Source organism: Peromyscus maniculatus, chromosome 16 (assembly GCF_049852395.1).
Source record: "Peromyscus maniculatus bairdii isolate BWxNUB_F1_BW_parent chromosome 16, HU_Pman_BW_mat_3.1, whole genome shotgun sequence".
Classification (NCBI taxonomy): Eukaryota; Metazoa; Chordata; class Mammalia; order Rodentia; family Cricetidae; genus Peromyscus; species Peromyscus maniculatus.
In genome coordinates this window covers 60,326,278-60,340,300 of record NC_134867.1, presented here as the reverse complement: position 1 = coordinate 60,340,300, position 14,023 = coordinate 60,326,278, and the positions used below count along the sequence as shown (strand labels likewise).

General features: G+C 45.2%; 1 protein-coding gene across 5 annotated transcripts in view; it reads left to right on the top strand.

Moving 5' to 3' along the window:
- Positions 1-14,023, top strand: part of Prkn (parkin RBR E3 ubiquitin protein ligase) — a 1,203,648-nt gene that overhangs the window by 1,146,673 nt on the left and 42,952 nt on the right. For all 5 annotated transcript variants that reach the window (XM_042262404.2, XM_042262405.2, XM_076552881.1 and 2 more), the window contains one exon: positions 13,705-13,788. In XM_042262404.2, coding sequence (XP_042118338.1) covers positions 13,705-13,788 — 84 coding nt within the window. The remainder of the gene's footprint in view (positions 1-13,704; positions 13,789-14,023) is intronic.

Here is a 14,023-nt window from a genome sequence, read left to right as displayed (position 1 = left end):
GGAGAGTATTTTCATGGTGAACCTTTTGTGCCTTTTGAATTTGTCCTAATGCACATGTGTAATCCATTCAATCAGTATGTGAACTATTTTTTAAATTTTTATTTATTTTAGATCATGTATATGGCTGTTTTACGTGCATGTGTGTGTGTGCACCCTTATCCATGCAGTGCCCACACAGAGTCCAGAAGTGGGTGTTGGATCTACTAGATCCGGGGTTGCAGACAGTTCTGAACCAGCATCTGGGTGCTGGGAATCAGAGCCAGGTCCCCTATGAGAGCCCATAGTGCTCTTAGCCACTGAACCATCTCACCAGCCCAGATAAACTGCTTTTTAAAATCCAGGACCATGCAAATTAGACGCCAATAAAGCTGTCAAAGGAAAGGGGCGGGGAGGCAATAAACATTTTAAGTTAAAAAAGAAAAAAAAATTTTTGGAGGTAGGAAGCAGATTGCAAAACCTCTGTGTGTACTTACGAATCGGACAGTTTAATTCTCGGCAGCACACCCTCCGCACCTGGAGCTAGCCAGTGTCCAGTGAAGGGCACAAGTGCAGAGACTCACTCACTTAGGACAGTGGTTTTGGATGCTAGGTCCCCTTAGTCTTGCCCCTGAGTCTAGGGTTCCCTTTTCCATTGGTGGCAAGCTGAGGGGACCTCGTGTGCTCGTTTTGATGCCCTAGTTCGAAACTGGATGTGAAGGTTTCCACCCACTCATCCTCACAGTCAGTGTGGAAGCCACGACTGTGCACCCGAGGCTTGCGGTGGGTAGCACAGGCTTTCAGGAGGTAAAAGACAAGGGGATGGATCATCAGAGTCCCTTTGAGAGAGCTCATGGTGGGAATTAAACCACGGGCAGTACGCACGTGTTAGGTCATGAACCTGAAATAAACATGACCCTGGAGCAGCGTGGAGGAAGTCATCCGCAGGGATGCAGATAGCACTGTTCGGCCATCCTGGGATCCTTAGTGTAGAATCCGGGAAGCCCTTGAGCTCTCGACCCAGCCTTCCCGAGACTTTGACCTGGCCATTTGGAGAGTGCACTTTGTAAAGGGTTGTCTTGGTCTGTAGCTGGGCACTGCCTCCGTTTGGCCCCTCCCCCCATCATCAGACTGTGTTTTTAGTATGTTATGTGCTTGAAATAACTTCCCTTTTCTCTTTTCAAACCCATGACTTAGCTGGCATGTCATTGCCTAACGCCATTTCCACTCCGCCACACTATCTTGTCAAGTTTTGCTTATATCAGCATCTGGTCCCCCTCTGCCAGGAGCCCCACTCTTTGGATAGGCTGTTTTCACACATCAGTCTGAAATTATGGATCTCTGCTGCCACCTTCAGGACAATCACCTAAGGTAGAGGACTGTTTCTTCTGTCCCCAAGGATGTAAAAAAAAAAGAAAGAAAAAGAAAAAATAAAAAGAACCGGCATGCTTGCTTTGTGCTTTTGATGTTTCCTCGAACCATAGAGAAGGGTCCTGCCGTGGTGTTTGATTCTCTCCTATTCTTTTAAGACAGAATTTCAGATCTCCAGGAGAAAAATAGATGGCATATAACAAAATGCTTTTAATACAGATACAGTTGTCACAGAAAACAGATACAAAGACATTTTGGATGTCATATGGAGATCATTCAGTTCGACAATAAGAATCAAAACCTGATTTTAAGGGTCACTGCTTGTAGGTTCCAACCAGCTCTGACCTGCATTGATCAACAGCCCCTTAAATGTCCCGACTGCATCAGAAGCTAGTCACTGGGGTCCCCATCATGCTTCCAAAGAGAAAATATGCATCTCCCATCTTGAGCATGTCCGTTATGGGCATATGAGAAACAAGAATTAGACATCAATCAATGGCAGTTGCACTAATAGCATACTGACAGATTAACACCATGGGCAACTTTTTCCAGCTCTGTGGTGGTGGAGATGGTCTAAGGGGTTAATAATGCACCCCTTTGCTTATGCATTCAATAGTGCCAGCATCTCTGTCTCGAAGCCGACTCATAGTTATGGCAAAGGCTTAACATTGCCAAGGGGGTCCTAGACTTCCACGTGACAATATCATCAGCAGACTGAGACTTTGGTAACAAGCTGCTTACTGTCCCTATCCATCTCTAAACGTTTGGATTACTTAGCATCACAACCACGTGAAAAACTGTTTCTTGTTGTGTTTACTGCATGCCAGAAACCATGTGATGTATTTATTCTTCTGTTTGACCTTCTCTGAAGATGCAAAAATATAAAACAAAGAAATGTGCCTCTGTGTCAAACCTGAAATTTTCTAGGAAAAAGACCAAAACCATGATTGTCCAGTTAAAGCAAGCTGTATTTTGGGGTGTACCCAGGACTGGCCATTCCAGCTGTCTCTCCCTAAATCAAAATTTTGGAAAGCAGCCCCTGCTGGCCTCTTGAGGTTCCTTTTATGGGAGAGATAAGGTGTTTACAGGAGCAAGAGAGTCAGCTGTTATACACGGTTAGAAAAAATACAATGGAAAAAAAAAGAAAAAGGGAAGGAACCAGAGTAAGGACATACATCGTGTGAATGGGGTCACAAGCAGTTCACATCAGATCTAAGAAGCAGGAACTTACTCTTAATTACAAATAGAAACCTTAACCTGCAAGGTATCCTGTTCCTGCTTTGGTCTCACAATGCCTCCTCACAAAAGGTCTGTTTTGAACACTATAGATATACCTTTGTTTGTTGGGTTTTGGTTTTGTTTTGTTTTGTTGAGACAGGGTTTTTCTGTGTAGCCCTGGTTGTCCTGTAGACCAGGCTGGCCTAGAACTCAGAGCTCCACCTTCTTCTGCCTCCTAAGTACTGGGATTAAAGGTATGTGCCACCACCACCTGTCTTTACCTATTTTTTATCTTGTTATTTTTGAGATAGGTCTCATATAGACTGAGCTGACCTTGAAGTCAATATGTCAACATGGATGACTTTGGTATTCCTCTTCCTGTTGAGTACTGGTATTATAAGCATATGACACCTTGCCAAGTTTGTGTGGTGCTGGGATCCAACCCAGGGCTTCCTGCATGTCAGGCAAGCATTCTACCAACGGACCTACATCCCCTTCTGTGGTTTGGTTTGGTTTAGGTAACAGGGTCTCACCGTGGTATATCTAAGAACTCACTACGTAGACCAAGATGGCCTGGAACTCATAGAGATCCACCTACTTCTGCCTCCTGAGGACTGGGATTAAAGGTGTACACCACCACACCGGGCTGTGTTTCTAAATATAAATTTCTTACACACTATTTTGTGAATTGGAGCATGCTGTTCTTTCACGTGGTCTAAATGGTAGATGCAGTCATGCATGCTGTAATGATGGGGATATGCCCTGCGAGCATGTCGTTAGATGATGTGGAAACATCATGGTGTGGACTCATGAAACCTTAAGAGGTGCGGCCGCTGGCAAACCTGAGGGGTAGGCTACAGCCTGCCGTGCCCTGCTGCATATCTGCAGAGCACGCTACTGTGCTGAAGGCTATAGGCAGATGTCACACAGTGCCAAGCGTTTGTCTGTCTAAATGCATGTCAACATAGAAAGATCCACTAAGAACACAGTGAAAGATTTTTAAACAGCGTTTCTACCTAGGGCACTGACATGGAACAGAGCTTGTAGGCGTGAAGGTGACTCTGGGTGACAGAGTGAACAGTTCTGAGTGTGAAGGCCCAGGACAGCACTGTGAACCGCACATGTGCACACACACATATGCATACATGTACTTCTTTTTTCTACATTAAATCAACTTCAGCATAATACAACTTACCCTTTGTATATTTTTAATATAAGCATACTATATAAAACATTTTCTTTGTATGTTTACTTATAAGTTCTTTCTCCTTTTGCATTATTTTTAAGTTTTTGAAAACCTTCTTAGTTAAAAATGTAGTCCCCCTCCCTGCCCCTTGCCCCTCCCACCTGTGGTGGGTGAGGGAGCTGACCCTCCCCACTTACCAGCTGCAGAACTTGGGAAAGTGGGCCCTGCACCTCCATTGGGCAACACAACAGAGCTGGCCCTAAAGGTGTGGGTGTGGGTGTGGGAGAACCGACCCTAAGGACAGGAAAGCAGGAGAACCGGCCCCACCCTCTTGTATAATATTAAAGAAACCAGCCTTAATATTATACATCCCAGGGGCTCAGGAGAGAGAACTACTAACGGTGAGGACTATTTTCAGGAAATAGAATCTCAGCACACCGAGCTCTATAGTCCACTTGCTTTAATTCCTCTGGCATAACATCCTTTATACACAGCTTCAGTTCTGTTCTCATGTCTAGCTCCTTTCTTGCCTGATTTCTCTCTATATTTATCTACTGTCCCCTCTATGTTCTATCTTAATTCCTTTGTCTAGTTCTGCCCCTTCTAGGTTCTCATCCATCTTGTTCCTTCCCATATCATCTCCTCTCCCGTCTCCTTCTCTCTCATCTGGCTCTTCCTCATCTTCCATCTCGTTCCTCTAGTACTCTGCTGTAGCCCTTCAATCTACTTCTCTCCCATCTCAGTTTGTTCCTCTCAAGTTTTTACCCATCTAGTTCTTCCATTCTCTTCTCCTTCTCTCCTGCTTTACAGTTATATATCTCCCCAAAATCACAATCCTCCCCTCCACCCAGGACACTCAGCCTGAACTTCCTCAGGCAGTGATTGTCTGCTATCAGGATCAAATGGAGGGTTGATAAGAATTACAAAGAGGGGCACTAGTTGTTAATTACCATTTGTGACCCAAAGGGGAAGTGACTAATGAATTAACTAAAGGCTAAATATGGGTAATAATCTAAGAAGAGGGATCTTACGTGCACAACTATAATCTTAAATGTGTTTGGTAAAGGATGTTAAAAATCTATAAGTTGCTAGGTCAATGGGAGAAAATAAAACTGTCTTCTTTTTTCCTGTGGCTCCTATCTGTCCAAGCTGTCTGCCGTTTTTCTGCAGGGTGGGGGAAAGTGTGCTCAGTCTCTAGGCAACCTGTGTGCAGCTAGATGCCTCTGGTGATAGCTAAAGGGAGATCTGGAACTGGAGGTAAGGTTTGGGAAAGGAGGAAGTTAAGCTTAATTAGCACATCCACCAGGCCTTTTCAAACAGGTGGCCTGGATGCTTAAGTCTGTTCTTAGAGAGTACAGAGGTATCTCTGATAAGGTACTTTCCTCCATCCGGTGATGGACCTGGCCGGATGCTATCAATAATGATAATTACAGGGAGGCTTGAACTGGGAGTTCTGGCTGAGCATAGCTGTTAGCACAGAAGGTTATCTAAATATTCCTAGAAGTGGTTAGGTAAGTAGTTAGAGGTCTATAAAGTTAGTAAGGCTGTAAGAAAGGAGGGGTCTGAGCTAAATTGTGTAAAGCTATTACTTAATGTCTACCTGACCTAGGCGGTGTCCCCTTGTGGAATTTACCTTAAGTCAGGAGACTTGCCTGTGGGTTGTTATCACTGTTAGTCCTCGGAAATTGGGTGACCACCTGGGTGATGTCTCCTTTAGTCCTTGAAAGTGGCTAGGGGAGATATCTGATTCCAGAGAAAGCCTTTCCTGAGACTGTTCTCCAAATGTCTGGAATGTGTATGTCTAGAGAGTGATCAGTCCACATTGTTAGCCCTTCTTAGGGAAAAATCAATTGGGAAAACTATGAAGGAACACATGATTTTCATAACAGAATACAGCTGATATATAACAAGCCAAGTAACACCAAAAACTCCTTAGGATTTGGCTTCCTCTGGAGGAATTCCATGATTCCTCCAGGTAGTGACTTTGCCATAACCAGCTGAGTTCTTATGATATTCCTGCGGCCCGCAGCACCACCCCTGGCTCCTCTCTGCAGGAGGTGAACTCACCAGGACAACGCTGGAGAGCTCCCCCTGGTGGTGAGGGTGGGGAAGAGCAGGCGGGCTGACCAACCCTGCAAATACCCAGGCCCAGAACCAGGGTTATGATAAGTTGGCCCACCACAACATCCACCCCATCTGTGATCTGCTGGAACATGGAAAGGAGTTGGTCCTGCAGACCCAAAGCTGCAGGATCTCCACAACACAGGGCAACAACAGGATATCCAAGAGGAATCCCAGTGAGGGCCCAGCATCAACAGTGCAGCAGAACCAGAGGCCTCGAACCAGACCGGTGACTCTGCAATGAACTCTTGCAAGTAAAGATACAGGATTAAAAGGGTTTACTGCCTGACCCACATGTCACACTACTGCTTCCATGGCAAGATTTTCCTTTTTTCTGTTTTTTGGGGGGTTTTGTTGTTGTTGTTGTTGTTGTTGTTATTTGGGGGTTTTTTGTTTTCTTTTTTTCTTTTTCTCCTTTAAATTTTATTTTTTTATTTTGGGGGAGAGTGCATGGACAGAGTGTGGATTCGAAGAAACAGGAGATAAATGGGATCAAGATGCATGATGTGAAAGACACAAAGAATAAATAAAAAGAAAGTTTAAAAAACAAAAAAAAAGATTAGTATAAAATGAAAAAAAAATATATGATGAAATTTGAAAAAAAAAAAAAATGTAGGACACACCCTTTAGCCCCGGCCACTCCTGATGAAGGTCATCAATGTCACTCTGTTACCGGGTCACATCTTGCCTTGTCCCCGGGAGTGGCGATGTGACACTGTCCCCTCCCATCGTGGCAATGCCTTCCAGATCCCTCCTGACAGTATTTACTTTTTGCAGACCGTATTCACGCTGCTTTGCTCAGTCTGTCTGTCTCCTGTTGTTCAACAGAGATTTTCATAAGCACAGGATACACTGTGCACAACTGTTCCTCTCTCTCAGTAAAAACCCATTCATGTCGGGTGCTTCTGGTGAACTCACTGTAGGTTTTCTGGCAGGTTCTTGTGCTTTATCTCCTGCCGTCCTTTGCCTCTACCTCCTCTTCAGTGATTCATGCCTGGTGCTGGGATCTTGGAGGTCCACCATAGACCGAAGCGTAACCGTGTAGCATGTAACCACACTCAGTGCCATAGCTGTGAGGAAAAACAGGACTCCAATGCTAACCAAAGCTTGGCTCTTACTAAGCAGAAAGGGATGAGTTTATTAGATTTAGGCTTTATTAACTAGAACAAGGGTTTTCTAACCTCCTCTCAGGAACTCAGGATAAGCTAGTCACCTCAGCTGAGGAGAACATAGACACAGTCTCCTAGGCTTGGATCTGTGCTAGAGGGTAACACTGAATTCCTACATCCAGGGGGTGTTCCTGCATTCCTCCAACACATGGCGTTGGTTCATAGCATTGGGTCTTCATGTCCACTTCCTCATTGTCAGAGGAAACAGCCACACTATTGAGAGCAGTGACCTTTGCCTGACATTAAACTATAAGAGGAATTCATCATTTGGCTACTTGAATTTTTTATTTTTTACATATATGAATGAGTACATATGTTCACCGTGTGCATACCTGACGCCCTCAGAGGTCAGAAGAGGGTACCAAATTCCCTGGAACTGGAGTTACAGATAGATGGTTATGAGCTGTCATGTGGGTGCTGGGAACTGAACCAGGATCTTCTGCAAGAGCAGGAAGTGCTCTTCACTGATGAGACATCTCTCTCGCACTGGATTATCATCATCATTTTCCTCTTCTTCTTCCTTTCTTTCTTTCTCTCTTTCTTTCTCTTCTTCTTCTTCTTCTTCTTCTTCTTCTTCTTCTTCTTCTTCTTCTTCTTCTTCTTCTGCTTCTGCTTCTGCTTCTTCTTCTTCTGCTTCTGCTTCTGCTCCTGCTTCTCCTCCTCCTCCTCCTCCTTCTTAATGTAAGAAGATACGCTGTTTTGTAAAGAACACAGAAAGTTTACATTGTTATGGCTTATAGTCATCCTTTTGCAAAAGACAGGGAATAGGCTGACTTGAATTTTTTCTAAGACAGTTGTGTCAGCCAGGGCTCCAGCAGAGAGGTGAGGCTACCAGGACGATTTCACACACACACACACACACACACACACACACACACACACACACACACACACGAGAGAGAGAGAGAGAGAGAGAGAGAGAGAGAGAGAGAGAGAGAGAGAGAGATTATACCTAAATAAACACACAACCACACATGTGTATGGATGTGTGCCTACAGGCACACACACATATGTGTGGATTAAACTTGTGCATATATACACATATATAGCTGTAAAGATGCATACAATTTATATCAAGAGATTTATCGCAGAATTGGCTTACCAAGCTGTGGACTAGATAAGCCTGTCTCAAGTCCACAGGGCAGGACAGGATGAAACTGATGGGCATAGCCTGGTCCTGAAGGCTGCAAGTGGACCCTCTCCTCTTCTTTTTCAGAGGACTTCAGTTCTACTTTTAAGGCCTTTCAGTGATTGAATCCCGCTCTCCCAGACTGCCTATGGAAATCTCACTGAAAGCCAGCCTCCTGTCTATAAAATGTCTTCAGAGAAGCCCTTCTCAGTGTTTAATGGATTCTCAAAGACTGTGGCCGAGTTCATATATGAAGTTACCTTCACAGGCACTCATGGGGACATGTGTTTGACCCCCTCCAATGAAGCCTAATAATGAAACAGGGTTCATAGAATCCATCCTGTAAGTGTGGATCACTTCTGTAGCTTTGGGGGAGAGGGGTGTTGAGACAAGGTTTCTCTGTGTAACAGCCCTGGCTGTTCTGGAACTCACTCTGTAGACCAGGCTGGCCTTGAACTCAGAGATCAGACTCCCTCCTGAGTGCTGGGACTAAAGGTGTGCACTACCACTGCTGGCATTTTTTGGTCTTTTGTATAAATTTGTCTTTTTGTTTGTTTGTTTCAGAGCTGAGGACAAACCCAGGGCCTTGCTCTTGACAGGCAAGAACTCTACCACTAAGCTAAATCTCCAACCCTTCTGTAACTCTTAAAAGGCATTTAAATCAGGCAGGGTAGCACATACCTGTAAACCCAGCACTTGGAAAGCTTAACACAACCAGTCTGGGTTATGTAGTGACCAAGACCAAACTGTACTACAGGATATGAGACCTTGTCTTGGAAAAACTGTATTTTCACTTCTAAAAAGCAAATCAAAATGAAATAGAAGTCGTTGGTGTTTGTGAGATTCCTCTCAAGAGAAGGTAACACAGGAAAGGCAAAGCTGTGTAAATGGATGGCAGTTGCCTCCTTCCATCCGGGTGACATCTGCTCCAGAGGTTTGGAGGGCAGTGTGCATGTTCCAGGAGCCTCAACAGCTATGAGGCCATGATTAACACATGGGAAACGTCTGCACAAAATGGCAGCCTTCCAGCCAGGCGGCGGCGCACACCTTTAGATCCCAGCAATTGGGAGGCAGATCCAGGTGGATCTCTATGAGTTCAAGGCCAGCCTGGTCTACAGAGTGAGATCCAGGACAGGCACCAAAGCTACACAGAGAAACCCTGTCTTGAAACACCAAAAAAAAAAAAAAAAAAAAAAAAAAAGGCAGCTTCCACATCACTGGTCAGAGGAAACCCCATGAGCCTGAGAGGGAGGCCCGAATACCAGCAGTGAGTGTGGAACTATTGGTGAGGGTGTGTCTTCTCACAAACACACTTTGCCTCCTGAAACAGTTTCTGTGGGTGAATTTTTCTGTCCCACCTGCCAGCTCCCAAATAATCACATGGAGACTTCTTATTAATTAAGAAAGCTCAATCAATTGATAGCTTAGGCTTGTTTTTGGCTAGCTCTTAGAACTTACATTAACCCGTTTCTATTAATCTGTGTGTTGCTCTGGCTCCTTTACCCTATCTACATACTGCCCATCCTGCTCAATCTGGATCTCACGGCATCTCCTCACCACTCCGCCCTTCTTCTTCCCAGCATTCTTTCTGCCCTGAAAATCCTGCCTAGCTATTGGCCGTTCAGCTTTTTATTAAAGCAATCTGAGTGACTAATCTTCACCGTGTATGAAAAGATTGTTCCACAACAAGTTTCAGTACCAGCAGAGTTTTCACACTGGTCCAAAATATCATCCCGAGGAGTTGTGTTGCCGGGTGTGGTGGAGCATCATCCCAGCACCCTGGAAATGGATGTATAAAAGGATGGCATCTTGTTAAACAGGAAACAGTTATAATGAGTTGGTTTCACTGAGAATGTAAAAAGCATTCAGATCATTTGTGGTTATTGTTGTTGTCCAAGAGATGGGAGGAGAGTTGTAGGAATCTTTAAAAGAAATTTTGTGTTCCTCATAATTCTTTTTCAAAAATGAAGTCCTTTTTAGATATTTAAGAATAAATTATTTCCCACTACTAATAAAAAAAAAAGAGGAAAGGAAACCCCAACACATCGAGTTGTGTGTGTCTAAGTTTCCACGTGGTTTCCCGAGACACTAGAGGAGATAAGAACCATTTGTGTACAGGTTTTTATCCCCTCTGCAGGGATGGGGCACAGGCAGCTGGGGGTCTGTGATCTCACAGGAATGACTTTGAGTTATTAATTCATAGAGCCTTCTTTGGTGATGATCACAGTGTGTTACTCAAATTTTGGAACCATTCCGGTACACGCCTGAGAGTTTTCCGTGGCACCCTGCATTGTCTTCATCCATAGTTTAGGAACTGAAGCCCTTTGCATTTGCACAAACCCTTTGTTGAGTGTTCAGAATAAAGTGATTAAAAAATCCCCCAAACACTTTCAAGATCAAACTAGACCTTCCGGAACAGTGGTTCTCAATCTTCCTAATGTGAAAGCCTTTGATACAGTTCCTCATGTTGTGGAGACCCCCAACCATAAAATTACTTTCATTGGTACTACATACCTGTAATTTTCCTACTCCTACTAATTGTAATGTTAAAAAAAAATCTGTGTTTTCCAATGGTCTCAGGTGACCCCTGTGAAACGGTCATTTGACCCCCAAAGGGGTCAGGACCCACATGTTGAGAACCACTGTTCTTCATAGTTCCTCACTTTATAGAGAACAGATTCAAACTATTAGCTGCAAAGAGCCCACCATATGATACAGCAGCACTGAAGGGGTAGCCTTGGAACAGAAGCAAATTATACATGAATTAATGTTACCACTAGCATATCCCCATGGTATTTTCTTCTCCTCTCCACCCAGGACATGGCGCTGCAGCAGCTTTCATTTGTGTGTGTCATCTTGGTGTTTTCCTTTATGGTCCTTTTTTTTTTTTTTTCCCACAGTACCGGTGAATTCAATGTCTTTGTGTCAAGAGAGGCCTATTTATTCTGACAAACTGATCAACCTCCAGGGTGTTCCTGCACCATGAAACTGATTTTATATCTCATCCACTGGCTAATAAGATGTGAAGCACTTTTCCTGTCACGCCAAGAGACCAGACCAGCTTCCCTCCAAAGTGGCTGCTGGAGTCAGAGCCTCTCTCTGTGGCTGAGCTGACTGGGCCACCACGCACAGCTCTCCATCCGAGCGTGCCAGAGCTGAAGGTCAGGGCGGGGCCAGCAAGAAGATGCCTGCACTCCCTCTAAAAAGAACGAGAAGCATAGGCCAGCAAGAAGATGCCTGCACTCACTCTAAAAAGAACGAGAAGCATAGGAGGCAACCCTGACTCACCGCATTTATCACTAGGGTGATAAATAAAATATCTGGGGGTAAAGCCTGGCCGCGCAGGCGAGCTGTGTAGGGACAGACGCACGCTTTACTTCCAGACGTAAGCCTGGAAGTGAAGCTGACCTCCCATCACTCAGGACGTCAGTCAGCCTTCTGTGAGAAGTGCAGGGTGAGCATCCTGGACCCCAAATCTAACCTCTTCAAATCTGAACCTTGAGCACAATTCATGCCGCAAGAGGAAGGTTCCACACCTGACCCCGTGTGATGGGACATAGTCACAACACAGGCATGGGGCTGGAGAGATGGCTCAAGGGTTAAGAGCACTGGCTGCTCTTCCAGAGGACCTGGGTTCAATTCCCAACACTCACATGGTGGCTCACAACTGCCTGTCACGCTGGTACCAGGGGACCTGACACACTCTTCTGGCTTCCATAGGCAGCAGGCATGTACATGGTATACAGATACACATGCAGGCAAAATACCCAAACATATAAAATTTTTCAAATTTAAAAGAAATAGGCAAACTAAAAATGTATGTAATTTCCTTTTGGCTGTGTGGGTAAGGCATATAGTAAATAAATTTTGTGCACTGATTTGTGTCTAATCCCCCAAATATTTCATTATCCACATTTACTTATGTGTATATGTATGTGTGCATATGTGTAATGTGTGACTAAATGTCAATATGTGTTTATGTATATATACGTATGTGTATACATGTTAAATATGTATGATTATGTATGTGTGTATATATGCAAACATTCCGAAATCTGAAAAGTAATGCCAATTTGAATTAAATATGGTCCCAAACATCTTGTACTGAAGGATGCTCAACCTGCAGCTGAGGAGTCTGCCTGCATGGGGAAGGTCATGTGAGGGCTGAGCATGTTGGGCTGGCGTCTCGCATGAGTCCAAGAGAAACAGCTGATGTCTTTTGCAAACAAAGTTGGTGTTATCGGTACCATTTGTTTTTGCTTTCGCTTTTCAGTCCAAATTCATCTTACCTCAGTCAAAACCGTGACAGATGCCTGGCTGATTTCCTGGCACGTGAGCGTCAGAGCTCTCCAGCCTCTGGTTGTCTTCTGAGAGGGCAGGCATTCGGTGGCTTTCCTCTGGTGTCTCAGATGTTGGGTGGGATGATGACCCCGGTTCAGTGAGTCACAGCGTGGAGCCAGCCTGAGCCACTGCAGCAGCCTTGACGTGGCTAGCGATGCGGAAAACATGGCGTGCCTTCTGGAGGGGCCCAGTTATGCTGGGCAGTAATAGGACCAATGTAGAGCCTTCCCACTGGGTCGGCGGGCACTTCCTTTCCCAGCTTCCTCTCTGTAAAGTGAAGGGGGGGCAGCAGGGTCCTGGGGTGTTTGAAAGGAGCATCATCACCCAGTGGGAAGACCTGGCATGTGGCTCTGTGGTCCAGTGCCTGCTCGGCTCCCTGAGGCCCCGGTTTTCATCCCCAGCATTGCCAACAACAAAAGACCTGTGTTCCTTTCCCACATTTGTTTTCTAAGACTGCTGAAACAAACTGTAGCAGACTGGAAGCTGTAAACAACAGAACTATGCCCTCCCTGTGGTTGCCTCTAGGGCCTCTCCTCTTGGCTGTCCAATGGTGGCTTCTCATCATATCCTCACATACTCATTCCTCAGCCCCTGTGTTCTGACCTCTTCTTACAAGGACACTCACGGGTTAGAGCCATCTTAATGGCTCTTTTACGGCACTCACATGTTAAAGGCTCCATGTCCAGATGTAGCCTTAGAGCGATAAGGCTGGAGGATTAAAACATCCCCTTCTGAATCTCAGAGACTGAAGGGGAACACACAGAGGGACACAGTCCAGCCCCCAAACACCCCAGTCCTTATTTTTATAACAGGCTTTCAGTACAAAACTAAGTCCACTGACCACAGAAGTCTGGTGTGTTTGTAAAACACACTTAGAACAAACATTGAAGACAAGCCTGGAATGAAGTCATTGCTCTGGCATCCAGAAAGCCTCATCACAAGCGTCCCCCTTCATTGCCGTCTCCTCCGGTGGGCTGGGGACAGCAGGAAGAAATGAAATGGGACACACCATTCACCTTTGCTACCCTGTTGAGGTGCACAGAGCACTCTAACAGTGAGCTGTCCCATCAAAACATAAGTTGATCCCACTTTGCAAACAGTAATTTGACACGGAAGCCCCAACTCACACCAGATAGATGGCAGTGGATTTGGAATGCAACCGAATGCTCCTGACACACGGTATTCTTTTGCAGTTTGTTTTCTGCCGGGACTGTAAGGAAGCATACCACGAAGGTGAATGCAACTCGATGTTTGAAGCCTCGGGGGCTACTTCTCAGGTAAGAGTGATTTCTGCATCCTGCGAAGCAAGGCCTGGTACTCTGGTGGGTAGCAGCCCCTCTGGAGGTCACAGGAAGTTAGTTCCAATGTGAGAGTCCAAGCATGGACTGGACTTGGACCTGACCCTTTGGCTTCCCTAGGATCAGCCTTCACTCACAGGGCATGGAGTAGCTTTTCCAATGGCCATTGGGGTATATCCCTGGTCCCTGATAGGTTTTCTCCCTGGGGAGTATG